Below are 19,821 nucleotides of genomic sequence, written 5' to 3'. Positions count from 1 at the left end.
TTCTCTTCTCTTCTCTTCTCTTCTCTTCTCTTCTCTTCTCTTCTCTTCTCTTCTCTTCTCTTCTCTTCTCTTCTCTTCTCTTCTCTTCTCTTCTCTTCTCTTCTCTTCTCTTCTCTTCTCTTCTCTTCTCTTCTCTTCTCTTCTCTTCTCTTCTCTTCTCTTCTCTTCTCTTCTCTTCTCTTCTCTTCTCTTCTCTTCTCTTCTCTTCTCTTCTCTTCTCTTCTCTTCTCTTCTCTTCTCTTCTCTTCTCTTCTCTTCTCTTCTCTTCTCTTCTCCTCTCTTCTCCTCTCCTCTCTTCTCTTCTCTTCTCTTCTCTTCTCTTCTCTTCTCTTCTCTTCTCTTCTCTTCTCTTCTCTTCTCTTCTCTTCTCTTCTCTTCTCTTCTCTTCTCTTCTCTTCTCTTCTCTTCTCTTCTCTTCTCTTCTCTTCTCTTCTCTTCTCTTCTCTTCTCTTCTCTTCTCTCTTCTCTTTTTTCTTTTCTTTTTGTTCTAATTTTATTCTATTCTATTAAAATTTCCAGATATTTTTCACAGCATGACTTTGGAAAATGAAAGACTTAAAACTCACCTAAGACTTATAGTAAGCTACAAGAATTAACTTGATATTTTGATTTCTCATTACCTACTTTTGACAACACTTTAACCAGTCTCTATAACAATGAAGACTCAAGTAGAAAATGGGAAAATCTCCAGATGGGATGTTGCCAGGGAATTGTAAGTTCCTAGAATGTCACCATAGCTAAAGATGACAATTTTTATTGTGAAAAAAAAAATAAAAAAATCCCCTCCTTCCCCAAAGCCAGCCTGTAATAATTAGCAACTCATTCCCATGTATTACACTTCAGTACTGCCACTTAAATCTCCAAGTATATTTTTCAATACAAAAGAGAATGACTGGAGAGCACGGTTACCTCTTCCATAGCACTGATGAGGTTCTGAGTGGACTTGCTGATCTCTCCACCTGCAGCCGGCAGGCCACTGCCATGCGTGAAAAATGCCGATCCTGGAGTTGTATGCCCATTCATGTCTACGGTATAACTTGCTTTCACAGGACAGCAAAGTTGGTTGTGCAGGATAAAATATACCACAAAGACATAAAGACCCTGAAACCAAGAGAGGAAAAGAACATCAGCATGTGATGTATAGGGAGCTTAGATCAGAGTGAACACAGTCATAGCAAGGTTCTATATGCTGTAGCTGATGCCTCCCCTCAGCCCAGCATCCCTGCCTCAAAGGGCTGCAGTCTGTTTCCATGGAAGATAAGAGATGACATCACTGCCCATCAGAGATCTGGAAGTTAAAAGTAAGTTCATATCCTGAGGGCTCCAGCTAAACACACGCACACAAACTCCCAACCCAATAGAGTCATTGAAAATTATTATTTGTTTGAACCCACATGACTGCAAAGCAAAGCCAAGAGCCCAACAACAACAAAACCAACTTGAGTTCCAGAGTTGTCATAATAATAAAAATGTGGTTAAGGGCCACCTTTGCAATAGGATTTGCAGCTGGCCCCTAGCCACATTTCTTTATTTCCTTACTGACCTGCTGGCTCTTTGCATTCTTGCCCCAGTTTCAATCTCGTGCGAACTGTACTGCTGCCGTCACAGATACCAAGTTGTAACTATAAATCATATTCTTCATGATATCCATTAATTCATCACTGTCTTTCATTTGTGATTACTACAAAGGCTCTGCTGTATTCCTCTGCAGTTCTTCTTTAAAACTTGCTAATTTTGACCTTTAGACTTAGCCAAGAAAAGAATTATAACCACGTCTTTTGTTTGCAAAGAAATCCAGTGATTGAACTTCTGAATATGAAATCTGGCTTTTGCTAATCCCTAAGTTGCACTAACACCCAGTGAAAATAATCCACTACCATTGATAAATCAACCAGTTCAATAATTGTTAAAGAAGGGGTTAACCAAAATAGCTCAAAAAGGAGACTTCTAGATTCTTCCCAATTGTTGTGATGCATTCACATTTGCATTGTTTTTTGTATTTCACATTGCCCTCTAGAGCCCTGAAACCAACTGTACTAAACAGAGCAATTTATTTGAAAGGTACACATAGGCATGAAATTTATAAGGTTTATAAATAGTAAGGAGTTTCATGTAATTATATTTGGGAATTCCTAATGGAAGGAATTTTGAAAATACATGGAGACTGCAAATGCCCAAGATACAAGTTTATTTCCATCCCTATAAAACAGGCAGGAGCAGTTCATGATCCACAGATTCATAATTTCTAATGCCAAAACTACGTGAAAAAACAGTGTGGTCTAAAGTGACACACAACAGAAGTATAAATTCAATGGGATTCAACAGGATTTCAATCTCAGCTGGTCAAACACTGGAAATACCCTCAGACACCTTCTATGAAGCCATACAGCTCCCTGTGTGCATTATTTTTAACAGCAAACCAGCAAACAAAAGCGTTAACTATTTTGAGGAAAAAAAAAAAAAATCCTGCTTTTCCAGATGATTGTTTTCTGTCACAAAGACCCAGAGCAGTTAACCGAGAGGAAATTTCTTTGTGATACATATAAGTAAAGACACTCCAAAAAACTGTTGCAAACACATGTTGCACTTAAGAGACACTAAAAAGGAACCCAAATGTCCTTTCAGTCTGTAAACAAATCCAAGGACTCTGATACAGGTCAAGCATAATGGGACTGGCAAATGGATTTCTTTTAATTTAAGTTGAATGGATATGAAAAGGATAAAACAGCCCCCAGAAGAAAAGATAACAGTGACGACACTGAATTCAGAGCAGCCTCTGGCATTTTGGTCTCTGAGGAGTTGCCACATAGTTGAACACACACATTTCAGGCAGTTTTGTACTTTTCAAGAAAACTCATTAGCTGAAAACGCTGCACAGCCCTGCCTTTCAGAATTGCAGGGACGTAACACATTGGCGCGCAAAGCCCATGCTACATCACTCTCCTGGGCACCCTGCGTGTGGACACTCATGCTTCTAAAACAAACAAACATGGAACAAAGTGCCACAATTATCTTCTTAACTTAGCCTGGTGTCCTGATTTAACTCTCTGTGCATTTCAAACAGCTATTCCTGAGGAACTGTTGTTTCACCAGAACCACAGAAAGGCATTTTGACACCCAAAGCACCACTGCTGCCGCTCCTCCTTGCTGCCACCACTTCTGCTCCTGGCTGTCTTGCAGAGATGCAGACCCTTGTCCTGGTCAGCAGCAGCCAGCATCCCTGCCATGCATCGCCGCGTGTGGCACACCTGCTGCAGCCCTCCTGTTATCCAGGCTGAGAAGGAACTTTAGGACATACCGTTCAGAGAACTCCCATGCATTGATGCAGGACAGCTCCTCTGGGTCCTTCCATAATGAGAAGACAGGCCCAGGGAGGCTATTTGACTGTCTAAGGAGAGGAGGCCGTGTTAAGGAGAACAAAACCGAAAACTGTGAGTTTTACTTCTCCCACTCTTGTAAAGTATTACAGCAATGCCTTACAAACAGCAGGTTATACTTAACAAAACCCAGTGCTCCTAAGTAGGATATATGCTTACAAAGGAGCTGTGCTGCCAGATAGAAGATTTCTTGCTCAGCTGGAAAAAGGATGGAACCCTCTGCCACCCATGCTCCCATCCAAATTTAAAGTCTCAAGGAGATACACTCGGTGGAGGTGAGTTCCTATGTGCCACCACTGTGGTTCTCTTTGAGATACCAATAGGGGTTTGTTGTCTTCTCACTGCCCTGTGTCTCTATAAGAAATCACTGCAACTGAATTTTGGGAAATCAAAACAAGGCAAATGGTCCTGTCCAAACAACACTGAGTTGCAATGATCATACACATGAAGATGCCATGGATCAGGTCGTATAGATCTGTGCTTATTTTAGCACCAGCAGCTACCAGGCAGTTTACGCTGAAAGAGCACATGCAGGATGCAGGCACTTGGGTTGTGTCAGCGCAACCACAGCTTTCACAATTTCGGCGGGTCTTTTTCAAAAGCACTGGTTTGAGAATTGAATTGTCCTTCATCACACTTTAGACACTCATTATGGTTTTTTTTCACTTCAACTTTTAACACTGTAAAAATGAAGTACTGTGAAAATAAGGCTTTTGGCATTGTAATATATTTTGCACTGTGTTTATCACATAAACAACTTTGGCCAAGTTCGTACCACTTTACATTTGTAGAGATGCACAGACGTTGACCTTGGCAATTGGACCAAGGATGAAACACGTAGTTGAGTTCAGCTGACAGGTCTACCAGACCTGCAGGACATTCAGAGGGAAAACTACACACTCCAAAGGAATCAAAAGAAGATAGGTCTGGGTATGGATATTAGTAACACAGGCAATGGCATCTCTGTTAAAAATGTGGTAAATATTAATTTTATATTCTTAAGAAGATTTAATTAAAAAAAAAAACCAAAAACCAAACACCAACCTAAGCCCAAACCCAAACCTTCAGCCTAGTACGAACGATCTCTGCTATTGCGTATAAATTTAGAGCGTTCTCCTCAGCCCACAAGCATGTACAGGGAGGCCAAAAGAAACTATTTGGTCTCAGAGTGAAATGACCGACTGCTAATGCAAGAGCTTGACCTGGGCTCTATGGAAGCAGATTGAGCAACTAAGCTAAAGAACTAGGACTCTGGAGGATTTAATTGCGATACTACATAATTTCTGTGCACTGGTCCCACAGGGCTACTTACAAAATGTCTAAATCCATGTCACTTATGGCTACATTATGACAGCCGTATTAACACAACATCACACTAAGAGGGAAAAGTGTTGCTAACGCATTTGCCATGGAGGAAAGTAAGAACCACTGGAAGGAGACAACTGGTCTGTCCCAAAGGTGCGAGCACAGGCAGGCAACTTGCAGTTCTCAGGCATGAAAAATGCAAAGGCTGATGGTTATTTTACTGATAAATGCTGTTGGAAGACAATTAAACTTTTGTTATTTCACCTCAGCAAGGCAGTCTGTCCATCTGCTCCTTTGCACTTACAGGTCAGGGGAAAAAACACCTCAAAACCCCACAGCTACAACTGTCTGAAGGAGAGCTCGCATGCGTAAGAGTCCGTAGGGACTTTTCCCACCAGTGAGGCGGGAACAGCCTCAGTGCTGCTTGAGGTTACACTGGACACCTCTCCCGTCTCCTTTCAAATTTGTTACGGATACCTGACCAACCTGACTGCCTTCTGTGACTGATCCAGAGCACAAGGGCAGGGTGGTGGATCACACCTGCTTTGGGTTTTGCACAGCTTTCAGCACAGTGTCCCACAGCACCCTGGTACCCAAGTCAGGGCACTGTCACCTAGATGGGTAGAGCACTGGGTGGGTAAGAGCTTGAGCAACTCCAGTGGAAGCCTACCAAGGTGGTCAGGGGCTCTAGGACATGCCCTGTGAGGGCAGGCTGAGGGGAATGGGCTTTTCAGCATGAAGAAGGCTCAGGGGGCAATTAAAAGCCATTAACTACTCCTAGTTTCCCCAATACACAAGCAGTGGTTACTGAGAAGACAGAGGGCCATGGCAGGAGAATGACAGATACTGGTCCTAAGTTGAAATAGGGTAGGTTCTACCTGGACAGGAAGAAAACATATTTAATGTCAAGGTAATTAAGCACTGGAACAAGTGGCTGAGAGGCAATGTAGAAAATTCTTTATAGGAGGAGAAGGGAGGTTTCTCCTGGTACATGTTATAATTTCACGGAGGGTTTTGTGCATGCATGGGTGTGAGGGGAATTCTCACATACAACAGCTTGATTTATTTTTTCTGTGGAGTGACAGATGCAGGAAGCTGGTAAATTAAGGACAGGCTTCTACATCTGTTGGTAAAAGGACAGAATACATTTTACACTTCATAAAGTCCCATGGAAACCTGGAGGACTGATCCACACAAAGCCTTCACTGACATTTGACACTCGTAGTCTCTCTCTCTCTCTCTCCCCTCTAATTCCGCATGCTGCAGCTCACGGTGTCTACATTTGGAAATCGGGATAATTGTGCTAATAGTAACGAGAAAGGATATAACAGACTGTAGGCCATCAGCAAACCTCTTCACCATCTCCGTTTTACACACTGAGAGAAAACCAAGATGCTTACTGTATCCCAGAATTTTAAAGTGTTCTCATAAGATAAAAGTACTCTTATTGCTCTAATAAGCACAAACACACCAAGGCAGTAAATTAAACAAAAACCCCTAACAAAAGAAAAAAAACAAAACCCCAACCCCAAAAAAGAACACACCCCCCCCAGGAACTAATACACATCATACTTCTCACACAAGTATTTTCATCCATGCCTGAGACACCTACCCTGAAACTGCAAAAATTGTTTTTCCAAGGAGAAGTGGATTCAGATAATGTCATCTATTTTTTTGGTTTGAACCTACCATTTAGAGGAATGGTATTTCTATTTACAACACTAAAGTATCTTTGCAGGACTTTTGCTAAAGAAATATAATTTGAACCCTTCATCTGAACAGTTCCTCAACCTGTTTCAGGGTCTATATCAGCACTAACAAAAATTCAGTGCACCCTACAGAGGTGCTCCTTGCATTCCTACTTTATAATTTGGAAAAATTTAATTGATAACTATCATCATGTGACTGTATCACTAATCATATGACTATATCACTTTTTTTTTTTTTTTTTTTTTTTTTTTTTTTTTAAAAAAAAGAACATTTTAAGTGAAATCAGGGTTTGTGAAGGTAGCGGGCATCTTCTGTTAGACCCCAGACTGGATTGTCCTGATCCTCAGATCACCGTGGCTACACCATCACTACTATTTTTAAGTTACACATTTACTGGTGCCATGCAGTAAAAAAACAAACCAAGAAATCACGCAAGCAGGTGTGTCTGCCAACAGAGGACTTGTCTTTACCCAGACCAGCTCCTGAGACTCGCTGTCTGCAGTCACTGTAGAGGAATTTCCATGTGCTGCTTTATGCTTTGGTTAGTTTCACTTTAGTTTTTTTTAATCTTATCAGGGTGAGATTTAATCTTATTCTCTGTCTGCACTAATTTACTCTTGGCAACCAGTCCTAGAAAGTCCTTTGTTTGTCAGTTGAACGGCCAGGTTGTCCCTACCGGGCGGCTGCTGATGGCCACGGGTGCTGCTGTCACCGCTGGTGGCCACCTCAGGGCTGGTGCTCGTGCACCTCCATGCCTCAGCTGATCCTTGTGAGCTTCCCCGGGGATTCCACTGATTTACTGGGAGCTTTTGCATTGCTGACTTCTCTTTTCTCACACAGTTTTCCACCCTGGCCAGTCAAAGCCTGCTGTGGATTAAGGCTGATTTACATGACAAGTGCCTGGTGCTTTGGGGAAAATTATTGGTCTGATTAATTCAGATAATTTGCATGTTTCGCCATGTCCAAGCAGCTAGCATCTACACAGCAAAAAATGACTCACAACGTTAAAGGAATCGTACTCAGGAAATTACAATCAGGGCCATTGTACAATGCATGATATATATTTGATATTCTTGTCTTTCCTAATAATTTTTGGAGGAAAAATTATTATTTTTGGAGGAAAAATTCAGCCATGGAACTGAATGTTCATATGCAGAATAGGACTAATAATGCTAACCAAGTGACACACATAAAACATAAATAATTCTCTATTTCCTTCTGCAGGTTTCCTTGTTTTCAGAGATAATTACGATAAACTGCAGGCACAGCATTTTTGTGCACATCTAGATATAAAAAAAAGCAGACTTCAATGTACATTTTATTTTTCCATATCTTCCTCAACCATATTTGTCTTTGAGAACAGCTTGAAGATCTTTTATTGGTGTCATCATGACAGAAGTATCAACTTAGTCACATGACACTACATCCTAAGCCATCACTTAACATCTCCCACTCATAGCTCTCCATAAATATTAACCTTTGAAATGTAAATCAGATCCTTCTGCTTAAACCTAACTCTTTTTCACAGCACTCGAAGTGACTGTGGTAAAAGCCATGTCCTTAGCAGTGCAACCCTGCCAACTGGTGATTACACCCAATAAGCCGACTTTGGACCTGCCCTGTATCATCAAGAGTTTGACTGTTTATTTGCCCTTAAGCACCGGTTTTGATGAAGCTGTTATAATTCTTATAAATCACGTAATTTCTCTTGTCACAGTTTCTATTCGGAACATTTATCACTCATCCACACTTTGCTTCCTGATGTGTTTACTCTCCATTTCGCTCTGCAGGAAAAGATCTGTATCACTTACAGCTGAAGTTCTAAAAATTCACATCAAAAGCAAAAGTCAACAATACATGTAACTGAGGACTGCAAAACTCATGGCATCTTGGTAGGCAACATTGTAAGACCACTTGTTGAACCAACCAGCTGCCACCACACACACATGTATGCCCAGAAGCCACCACAGAAAATGGAATGAAGAGAAGCAATCATTCATATATCATTAAATTAAGAATGTATTTGCAGTTTTGCACTAAGGTATAGTTATTTTGAGGGCTTTCTTTTCTTGTAAAGTTGTAAATCCACAGATAAACAGGTTATGGGTATATTTTGCAGTAATGTTAAAAATACTGTGCTTTCAGCATTATGAATACATTTTTCTAATATTAACGTAACACTTGAAACTCAGTCTAAAATGCCAAGTTTCTCTTTATGCAGAGCCTCAGCCATGCCAAGACCAAGCTGAATCTTGCAGTTTCTACCCAAAGCCAAATCCATAAATTCCTTTCTGGCAAACTGTGCTCAGCTCAGATTTAGTCTAAACTTGGCTCAGGTTTACCTGAAAGGTTCACAAACTTTGGCAAATCTTTAAAAAGCAGATTTGCTTGGATACTCAGGATTCACTATAAATATTTTGCATAGCTCTCAGCACACTTGCAGCTACTCCCACACAACAGCCATTTGTACCTCTGATTTCAGCCCTGCAAGTGGTGGAAAAGGTTCTGGGTTTTCTTTGTTGCTGTTTGTTTGAAGAGGACAGATTCAAATTTTAAAAGGGAGGTGTTCAGCTTGAAGACACACTGAAAATACAGATGCTTAGCCAAATTTGCCAGATGTGCAGATTGGGCTACAGTAAGATTCTGTTACTTCCTTCCAGCTATCCCAGAAATACCAAGAAAGCACTAATTTTGTATTTCAGCTTAGCTGAGGAAGAAACAAACGCTGAGTCAAAGTCGAAAGGTACAAGCAGTGGGATAGGCGTGATCTGTGGAGGGCAAACATGGGAGAGCCAGCATGCAGAGCAAGTTTGCAATTTACCTCCGCAGTTCTGGCCGCAGTCCCTCGTTACAGAGCACTGGGAGGTTCAGCAAATCACACCAGCCACAGGTGGCTGCCGGAGGCTGAGACCAGCCAAGAGCAGACAAAGCAGACTAGCACCCCACTGTTCCCTGGATCTGCCCTACTTCTCAGCCCACGGCTTTTTCCCCTGCCTCTGCCTTTTTTATTTTTCTCTGCTGCACAGGCAACAGGAATCAGGGAGAGCATCCCTTGAGGTCCTCTCTGCATTACATTCTTCTCGGGCTTTGTCCTATGTGCAGGACCACTCTGTTAGCAGAAAGGAGGCAGATCACATACCAGGGAAAAACAGACTACTTGTCCACTGATGAACCTTACACTAAAAAACAAAAAAACAGAAAGATCCAAAGCTGTGAGGTTATTTCCCACCTATTTTTCAACTGCATCGACTGTAAGGACCCAGAAATATTGGAGGTCATGAACTTGCACATATGCTTTAGAAAATTCTGCAACCATTTACTCTCATGCTTGGTTTTCCATTCACAACGCTACATTTCAGCTCACACCTTACAATCTTACAAAACCTACTACAGTTTTCATTTCTTCCTCAAACAGACAAGAAATGGCAGATGAAAAAGCCTTTGTCACTTCCGTCCCTAGGTCAAGAAATGTCCCGATCAGCAGTGTTAGAGCAGTTAAATCTCTAGTTATAGCTCAAAAAGAGCTGAAAGCTATCACAGGAAAGCAATACCTAAGTGGTAAGCTAGCAATTGAAGAAACCACATTTGGGGACCATACAAACCAGCATTACTGAATACAGGTCAATCTTGCCCATAAAAAAGTCAAAGAAAGTGCTATTTTTGCAGGACATTAATGTGGGGTTTTGTTTGGTTGTTGCTTTTTAGGTTTTGTTTTGGGTTTTTTTGTTGTTGTTGGTAAAGCAGTAATTTCTACTCGTGTATATTAATGGCAAATACACAGAGTTAAAAGAAACAGGAAACATAGCTTTAATAGACAGGAAGAGCCAAAAGAGAGAAGCTAACTTGGTATGTATTGCTGACCTTTTGCTTGCTATTATAGAAAATCTCAGAATGAAGACTTAAGTAAAGGCTAGGAGTTACTGTTATAACAACAGTTTTTTCCCTTTAGTTGATTCTTTCAGTGTCAGTGTTTCCTATGCCTACAGCTGTCTCTTTCTCTGTCTCTTTTTTTGTTACTCTGTGATAGCTGACTGAGAAATTGGACAGACCATTCGTTTAGCAGCATTTTGCTGCAGTGCCATAAAAGAGCAAACCCATAACTGACTGGTGCAGCTCCAGAAGCCATAAACGCAAGAAACCTTCAAAAAAATCTGGGTGGGAGAGAACCCAAGGGTTGTGGATTATTTGATCTATTATTTTGCATACCTGCTGCTTGGGTGTTTTAGGGCAAGACCAGTGGCAATAAGGTGTCTGTATACTGTATACTCCAGTTCGCTGGCTGTTGGGAAGACCTTTTTGGGATGCTGCAGCCAGCCAGAGAGCTATAGCAACAGAGTACTGTAAGGAACCAAATGAAGTCTCACCATCTTCATCCTCCCCTAGTTAAATCTGACCCCAGAAATTTCATTACCCTTTTATCAGCCCATCTCTTCTGCTAATTTCTGCAAAGAGCCAAATGCCACTATGAACACCAGAACATACACCGTCTGCCATAAAAATGACTTTTTATGCTTTGTATGTCCAGAATAAGTGTAAGGTACTACATGAAGTAGTTAATTTTGCCAGAGAGCTCTGCTTGTCTCAGAAGTAGAGGTTTTGTTTAGCAGGCTTTGCTACTAAATGATGTTTAGAGGAACCGGCCTGCACTCTATGCTCCTACTCTTCTGGATTTTAATGAAAATTACTGCAGATATTCCCTGCCTTTCTGCAGCTTCAGAGACAGCAGAAGGCGAGTCTTATTTATAAAGCAGGAAGTTAACGCTGTTTTGGTTAGGGTTGCTCCTCAAAAAAAGGGAAACGTGGGCAAAAATGAGGACAAGGACTAGACGTCCTTCCATATCTGACAAGTAGGTGAACAAGAGTAGGAGGAGGTATAATAATATATTTGGCTCTGTCATTGAAATCATTCACTTCCTGGCTTGAGATAATGAGCTGATTTTCCTTTCCCCACCCTTGCCCCCAGTCTGTGCTAGAAGAGAAAGCTCTGGATGAATAAAAAGTACCTCAAGAGTTAATGAGATGTCTTTTCATAGGGACCGCTACTCAAAGTAAAATTAAAACCAAACTCACCTTAAATATGGATATGATGTCAGCCTTGTATTAGAAACTCTTGTTTTGAGGCTTTTTCTAACAATGGCAGCTCTAAAGCTTTCTAGAATTTGCATTTGTGGGTTACAACTTTTTGTTTTCTAATGGAAAAATCATTGGCACAAAAATTTACACCAGGGCTTTCTAAGTAGAGTCAGATAGAAATACCACTACTAAGATGTGAACAAATGAGGAGGGGGGAAAAAAAAAAAAAAGGACATTTTCAGAAAACAGAAAGGGCATGAAATGAACATTGAGGCAATTCCATCAGCAGACTGTAAACAGGGACCACTCTGTACTCCTGAGACAAGAACAACACATGGAAGACTAATGGGCCTGTAGTATCTATTTATTTCCCTATGATTCTGCATATAAAACCCCAAGCTGTGCTGTACATCAAGGCATACCAGTGTAATACCAAAGGAAATATATATATATAAACAAGCATTTCAAAACAAAGCAATGGGGACATTTGATTTCCATCCCTTGGTATATTTATTGAACTTTGCAGGAATGCAGCTCTACCCATCGTCAGGAACAGACAGCGATCAAACTGTTGGTTCTTCTCGTCCTTGGAAAACAAGAAGTTCCTTTCCCTCTTGGAAATTCTCTCTAATGGATTAATGCCAGAAGTGACCTAAGATATGACTGCAACACTGAACAGAAGGATTTGGATATGACCTGCTCTGTGACCCATTCCTGCTATCTGTGAAGCATTTCCTAAGAGGAAAAAATGATAGGAGCTGTCGAAGGATGGACTTTCACATATTTTTCAAAGCAGTCAGCTTCTCAGCTGTTGTTTTGGGTTTTATTTTAACATAGTTTTTCCTATTACTTAGCATGGAATATATGTTCTTTTGAGGTCTCCTCTTTGTGTGAGGGCTGCAGATCTCTGTCTATTCTTTTCTAGCACCCTTATATGGCAATAACTGCTGGCTCTGCAGTGTCATGTTTTCTCATTGCAAAACCACCCGAAGTGTTTGACAGAGCTGTCTTGGCTGCACAGTGAAGCCCAATGTAAAGCAAACACAGAGAGCTGCCAGCTCCAGAACGGCATGGTAGGTCAAGAAGAAAGTACATGACTGGAAGAAGCCCTTTGCTATCTGTCTTCTTAATTTTATTCTATTCTAGTGCATTTTGACTTTTCTTCCTTTGCACTTTCCCATGCCCAGCTGCAGCAAAGCACCAGTTCTGCCATTACCCCTCCTCTGCTTAGTGCTGGGAGCAGACCACTAGCCCTGTTCCTCCCTGCCTGCACAAGGCCAGTACGTGGAGGGTGGCACCACCAACCTGGAGGTACTGACAGCTCAGAGCAGGTCACGAACACAGACCTAACCAGGCTTCCACCTCCAGACAGTGCATGTTCGTGTGTTTGTAATGGCATTTTGGCTCTTTGCAGAAATTAGCAGAAGAGATGGGCTAATAAGAGGATAATGAAAAGCCTGACGAGAGGTAAATGCAACCTCCTGAGGGAACTAGTAGGAAATTCTGAAGTGAGACAGGGAAACTTTCCCAGGCAGGTGGATTTTGAAGCAATTTTACATTAACCAGGTCAAACACAAAGCCTGTAAACCCCAGCTATATAGGCAAGTACTGGAAGTCTCATAGCCTGGTATGGCAGTGCTGTTTCACATAATTAATAATTATAAAAATTCATATAATTTAATGAATATAGAAGTCCACAGGGTGATGTTCACCATCCCATTCCAGCAAGGACAGTGGAAATGGCAACAACCTGAGAGTGCTTCTTTCTTTGCTCCTACGTCAGGCATGGTGACTCCACCCCCGCCACCACCATCACCACTATCACCAACACCACCACCATTACCGCTACCACCACCGGGACAGTGGTTCTTGCCACAGGTTCACTTGGAAAACTTCAATTTAATGTAATACAAGGACACTCCTAAAACTGGCCAAGCCAGTTCAGTTTCTCCAAGTGCTCTCAGTGGAAAACCCTGCTGCTCGTCTCCACAGACCTATCTTCTGCCTCACTGTCACTCCATGCTTTCCTTAGGAGTCTTTCAAAGATACAAACAGCCTGTGAGGGTTTTGTCAAAGAAGTTTCTGCATTGTCTGAGATAAGACAAGTATTTTCTGAGCAACAGAAATACATATTAACTTGTGTTTACCCATAGCTAGCTATAACTGTATAGTTATATAACTATAAATGTAATTTAATATAGATAAACTAGGCACAGGCACAATTGTTCTCTGAACTCAGTCAGCAAGTAACCTTTACTTTTTAAGTTTTAAGATACAGATGAACTGCCAGCTCAGGTGTTAGATAACTCTGCTCCACATCGACCTACCTCCTGAGTTCAGAAACAGAGCTCCTTAAAGCATATGCGCTCAGTTACCTGTAACTGTGCTCAGAGACTTAGGTTAAGCTTCATGTGTAATGAATTACTGGATGTAAAATTAGATGTAAAATTACATTACCTGATGTAAAATTTGTGGCAAAGATGATAATACGGGGGGGGTTTCCCCTCCATTAAAAAATATAAACACACAATAAAGATCATACTTACCAATATGAATTAAGGCAACACAGTACATTTATTTTGCGTCATGCTTTAGTTATATGTTGCCTTTACTGCAGAAATGGAATGCATGGAGACTAAATGGAATTTCTTAATTTGAAAGGAATCTAGCAGGAAAATGAAAAAAAAAATAAAAAATAGCGGCAGTAGCAACCTTTCCAAACTTTGCTGAAAGTGGCAGAAAATGAGTTGGAGATTATGATTTGATCTCACATAGGGGCATCACACATACACCACTTCAACTTCAGTACGCAAAGAAAATGCTACAATGAAAACAAGTACAAGCATAAAAGGAAGACAAGTTGCCAGTCAAATAAACATAAAATGGTCAGTAATACACTGGGCTATACAAGAAGTCGTATACGTATGACATATACGTGACATGACATATACAATGTCATCCAAGCAAGGCATTTTTATGCTTAGCAAATGGACTTTTAGCAGGTATAATAATTAATTACTATTAATTCTAAGATAATTGGCAGAATCTGTCCCAAGATTCTGTTTATGTGTAGTTTCTAAAGGGTCGATAAAACATTAATATATGGTACAGACATGATTATTGCAGTTTGCAGATCGTAGTAAGTCCATTATTTGTGGCATGGCTGATGTGATAATTATAGTCCGTCCTGTTGGACATTAACAGCCTCTGCGCAACAAAGCACTTACCAAAGCGCCTGCTATTTTAGTTAATCATACGTAGGAAAGTGAAGTTTTAATACAAAACAAAATTCAATATAAAACGTGACCCAGCCAAATGGCCAGTCCAAGGGCCTGTAAGGAAGAAAGAGGTTACCTAGAGCCATCATCCGACGTGTGGATGGAGGAGCTGGGCCAGCAGCCACGTTAGCAGGGTGAGCAGCGCTGAGCCCAGGATTGGGAGCTTTCCCCCTCATCCCTGTGCTTCCTGGCTCTGCATCTCCGTTGACACTGTTATGTTACTCTTGGCCCCAAAGCAGATGAGCTTTACATCCATTTAGGATTATCTGTGTCATAGATCAGACGCATTTCAAATGGCAACCCAAAAATCCAAGACTCGCACTTGAAGGATGCACTGATATTTCTTTTTTGTTAAAGAAAGTCGATATCCTTACACCTTTTTCAGTATTTGTGGAATGTGCTAAAAGGAAGGTTTCACGTCCAGTGTAAAGACTGGGGTTCTGCATTCTTATTAGGGCACTGAAATTGAGATTTTTATCCAGTTTGCAAATGAAAGGATCCCATAGGACATGACATGAGTTTAATTTCACTATTTAGTAGAAGAGGATACAGCAACCTTACACAGTGTTTCGTTCTGGGATTATTTTTGCCCCGTTGGCTTCCCAGGGTCAGCAAAGGGACAGCAAGGAAGGCAGCAGTAAAGGTATAGGCCTGTTACATTAACTTCTGATCCTCAGCCTCAACACTGCCAGCAACGAGGTTACTCAGTGGGACAGGATGAAGTATCCTAGAAAACACACCTAATCCCCAAACTGCAAGAATTTTCCATCCTCTACACAAATTCTTTGAGTATTGACACGATGACTGATTCCTCTTTTTTGCTAAAAAAAATGACTGTTCCATTTAACGCCTACTTAAACACTTTTTTCAAAAGCTGCATTATAGAGTACAACTTTAGGTTTTATGTAAACAAAGCTAATAAAAATAATCTTTTAATGCACTAGATGGCTCGATCTATACCAGCCACGCACAGGAATCACATACTTGACAGAAAGCTGTAACTATGATCCTGGGATTTTTTTGTGTTTGCATTGTTTGTATTGGTACTGTGCAAGCAGAAATTTCCAGGGAAGTCTAATGTCACTTAGTGTTAAGTACCGCGTTATTTTCTTCCAGTCCGTGCTTGGCATTTTATCTATTACGAATCATTTTTACAAACCTAGCCAAGCCATGTTAGCAAAGTGACTAAACAGTTTGTGCTCTTTGCCAGTGGAAAGGAGGGTGTCAACCTGAAGTGATCCAAAAAGAGAAGTTTCCAGGAAAAGGATGGTCTTTATTTAGATTATACGGAAAATCATTCATCCCACAGCTCCTTCTACTCTCCACTGTTACAAGGATTTAATAAACTAGTAGCACTAAATTTGGCCGCCATTTAGAAAATACAATCTGTTTGAAAAATAAAGTATTTGCGGCAACACTGACTAAGGGATTGCTAGTCATGTGGTTTAATAAACTAAGAAAAACCTGAAATGTAGAAGCCATTAAATTTGCTTCCTATATTAGCAAGTATGCTGGCCCTACACAAGTCATTTATCTTCCCATGGCTTTTACTCCAGCCACCTATAAAACAGAGATGATAATATCCATCTCAGAAAGGTGCTCTGAAGATTGACAGACTGGTAATTCATGCTGCTACGGAGCAGACGTTAACTATTTACAGGCCAAGTGAACTAGCAAAAAAAGATAGTAATTAAAAAAATAATTTATTCCCATTTTTTAATATATCTTATGAATGTGTCTTATTAATTTTCAGAAGCAGAAAATGACCATCTGTGCGTGCTTTGAAATTTCTTTACAATATATGAAGTTAAAATTTATATTACATTAGTGAAAATACTGCATTTCTCAAGTTTGTTATTTTCTGTATTTTCAGATTTCTGTAATTTTGTCCAAATTTATCAGGTTAGATCTGCATTTTTTTACAAATGAATTTTCTGAGAGGCAAAGCTATCAACATTTTTGTTACTTTAAATACTTCTAGAATTTAATAAGGGCTATCGTAAAGAGACTTGCTTAGTTGGTATTCATGTGTCCTAAAGGAAAGTAGGCCAGTTATATTGTTTTTCAAGGGACTTGGATAATAACTTCAGGCAAAATTCGGCACACATAGCTAGACCTTGAATAAATTACTTTATAGACTATTTCTACACCATTTTTTGATACAAAATTGAAGTGGCCCAAGAATGTCATCACAACTCCATGGCTTCACTACATCATCCTATATTGCTGTAGCCTATATGAAGGACATCCACACTGTACGTATTTGCAGAGCAAAGCCGCTGTGGAACTATGGATACAAATCATGTGTCTCCTGAGAGTATTTTTTTCTTAGGGAATGATGAAAAAAGGTTCTGAGATAGGCAAAGAAATGTTGGAATGGGTGCTAGTGGACTTCCTGTTTTCAATGTATGTGGTGTCTGTAGATTTCATTTTTTTTAAAGCCTATGCAGAAGGAGGCAATGAAGCAGGCGTATAAGGACAGGGTTGTCTTTGCGCCTGAATCTCAGTCAAGTTCCAAGGACGGGACTGTGCTCCTGCCATGGGAAGAAGGGGAGAAGCTTCACTGCTTGCTGCAAAATGCTCCACAGCAACAGTCTGTGGTATGGTTTTGAGCACAGAAACAAGTCTTTGTTCCTCCCTGACTCAGCTCAAAGATAGGTAGTGTACTTGAGTTTTATTTCAACTTATTCCCATTGTCCCTTGTCCCCCCACTGTGCAGCACTCTGAACCACACAGTGCAGTGCCAGTTACAATTTTTTATGGACAAGTAGTTAAGCAGCCAACCTGCTCACCATCTTGATGACCTCCTCTTACGTCTGGCTACAATAGGTTGTTGCCTGCCTGCCTTGCTGGCCTATTGTCTAATTGCCTGCTTGTCCCGTGTGTCCTGCCTGTCCATTTCTTGTGTCACATCAGAGTTTACAGGCACGTTAGGGCACAGGACATCTTTTTGTTCTCTGTGTAGTATTCAACACAATGGAAGTCTGGCCCATTCACGAACCCCAGAGCACTACAGTTAATACATAATCACAGTTTCTTAGTCTAAATAATTGCTAGCCATTAGCATTTACTGAGAAGCAAGTAATAGAGGTCCCCAGCTAAAGCAGGTGCTCCTAACCTGAGCTTATTTCTCAAGACTTTAGCGTTCACCAGCAAAAAAATACTGCAATAGGGAAAGGATAAAGCACTCTTTATCATTAAAGGGCAACCTGAAAGTAACCAGTTCCTGTGATGACTACTCATTATTTTCACTTTTTTGGGTGTTGGTTTTTGTTGGGTTTTTTTAGGACACAAAGACATTTCTATTTAATAAAACATTACAGTATAAAGGGCCTAAATACTGAAATGTGATACTAACTGAAAGCAATGAGAAAGCAGGAATTTCACACACATCTGGTGAAGCATCCTCTGGAATCACATTTGTCTCTTTACTGACCACATAAAAATCCTTTGGAAACCAGCGTACTGATTTAGGTGCCTAAAGGTGGGAAGTGTGAGTAACCCTTTTTCATTCACTGGTGAAAATGAAACGACAGAATTGAAAATAGACATGTATAAAGCACATATTCCTTTTATGAAGTATTTCTGCCACAGAGGTTGGCCTATTCAGCTAATAATAGGTGGTTACACAAAAGCCAGTGTGAAAATGACAAAGCTTTGCAGGAAAGCAGCAGCCTGCATGGTGGGAATCGCTGTTTTCCTGCCATCTTTCAGAAGTCAGGAATGAGAAAAAGGTCCCGCAAGAGCTGCTGGCTTCACTTGGAAAGGAATCACTCTGCCCATTAAAACACCAATTTTCTTTTTCCTGGAACTCAAAAGATTAATCCTAGTGGGAGCTGGGGCATAAGAAATACTGAACTTTCAAAATCCTCTGCTGGGTACCTGAGCACATTTTAGTATACGTGTTATAATTTTCAGCCTGCTTCCCTGTTAGACATTTTTTGAAGCACAGTAACAGCATTAGGAAGTCTCCAGCAGATCATGTGTTTTACTCACACACACATAAATAAAATGAGACGATATCCCTCTCAAAACTCAGTCTTTTACCAACCCTCCTTTAAGAAGACATACAAAGAACGAAGCAAAAATATGTGTGGTTCCCGCTTCTGCCCTTGAGGACCTAATATATCTTTGTCACTAAAACTTTTCATGACTCTGTTGCAACAGCAAAGCAACACATCTGAAGATTAAATAAATAATCAGCTGACAGTATGAGTTGACTTTGTGCTTTTTTTAATCCAATTGACCTTTGTCAAGGCAAAGGCAAAAAAGCAACACTTGACATTTTGCTCAAAATAAAGAAAACATAATTTAGCAACTTTCATCCAGCTGTGGTTAGCTCTAGCTTCACAGTTGATCAACTCTTTCCAGACAAAAATGATTTGCAGTCCTTACATGCATTAGAAAGCTTCCTGAGAGAGCTGCTACTAAGTGGTTGTAAGGGTCGGTCTAAAGAGAATGATATTGTCTAAACATTGCTAACAGAGACCTCGAGATGGAATGTGGTCCTCATGGACACCAAGACCCAGTGACCCTGAAGGACAACTGCATGATATGAGGAGTACTATGCTGCTCCCTGATACCTTGTGCTGGAAGGAACAACTACCACAAGGTCGCACAACAGCTCTTGTCTTAACAACGAACCAGAACATGCATGATAACCTTGCTCGAGAAGACAGAGACTGACGACAATCCGTGGGCCAGAGAAGGAGCAACGTGTATTGCTCAGCATAAAAGAGGACTCTTTAGTAACTGAATTTCAGGAGATCTCCCCCATCAAGGATCATGACAATTGGAAGGACAGGCAGGATGCTGCCTGGACCTTGGACCATAGGGACGCCTTGGACCCGTGGTGGTAGCTATAATCCTCTTTCCTTTTCTTTTTCATTTTTTTTTTTTTTCTTCACTTTCTGTCTTTCTACATATCGCATGCCGCTTTATGGGCAAACAATAAAATTGTGCTGTTTGATTAAAGCATAACCCCTTGGCATGGTCGCCTTGATTTTTGAGCTTTGAGATCATAGTAAACAAACCATCACGAGTCCACTGAGTGGACCATGACAGTGCTTATGCTCAGA

General features: G+C 40.7%; 1 protein-coding gene across 1 annotated transcript in view; it reads right to left on the bottom strand.

The window, feature by feature from the left end:
- Positions 1–19,821, bottom strand: part of ADGRV1 (adhesion G protein-coupled receptor V1) — a 292,864-nt gene that overhangs the window by 11,582 nt on the left and 261,461 nt on the right. Inside the window, exon 89 of the mRNA XM_040578910.1 lies at positions 910–1,101. Within this exon, the coding sequence (XP_040434844.1) occupies positions 910–1,101 (192 nt within the window). The remainder of the gene's footprint in view (positions 1–909; positions 1,102–19,821) is intronic.

This window comes from Falco naumanni, chromosome Z (assembly GCF_017639655.2).
Source record: "Falco naumanni isolate bFalNau1 chromosome Z, bFalNau1.pat, whole genome shotgun sequence".
Lineage (NCBI taxonomy): Eukaryota > Metazoa > Chordata > Aves > Falconiformes > Falconidae > Falco > Falco naumanni.
Note: the sequence above shows the minus strand (reverse complement) of the source record. Positions and strands in the feature narration are given on the sequence as shown.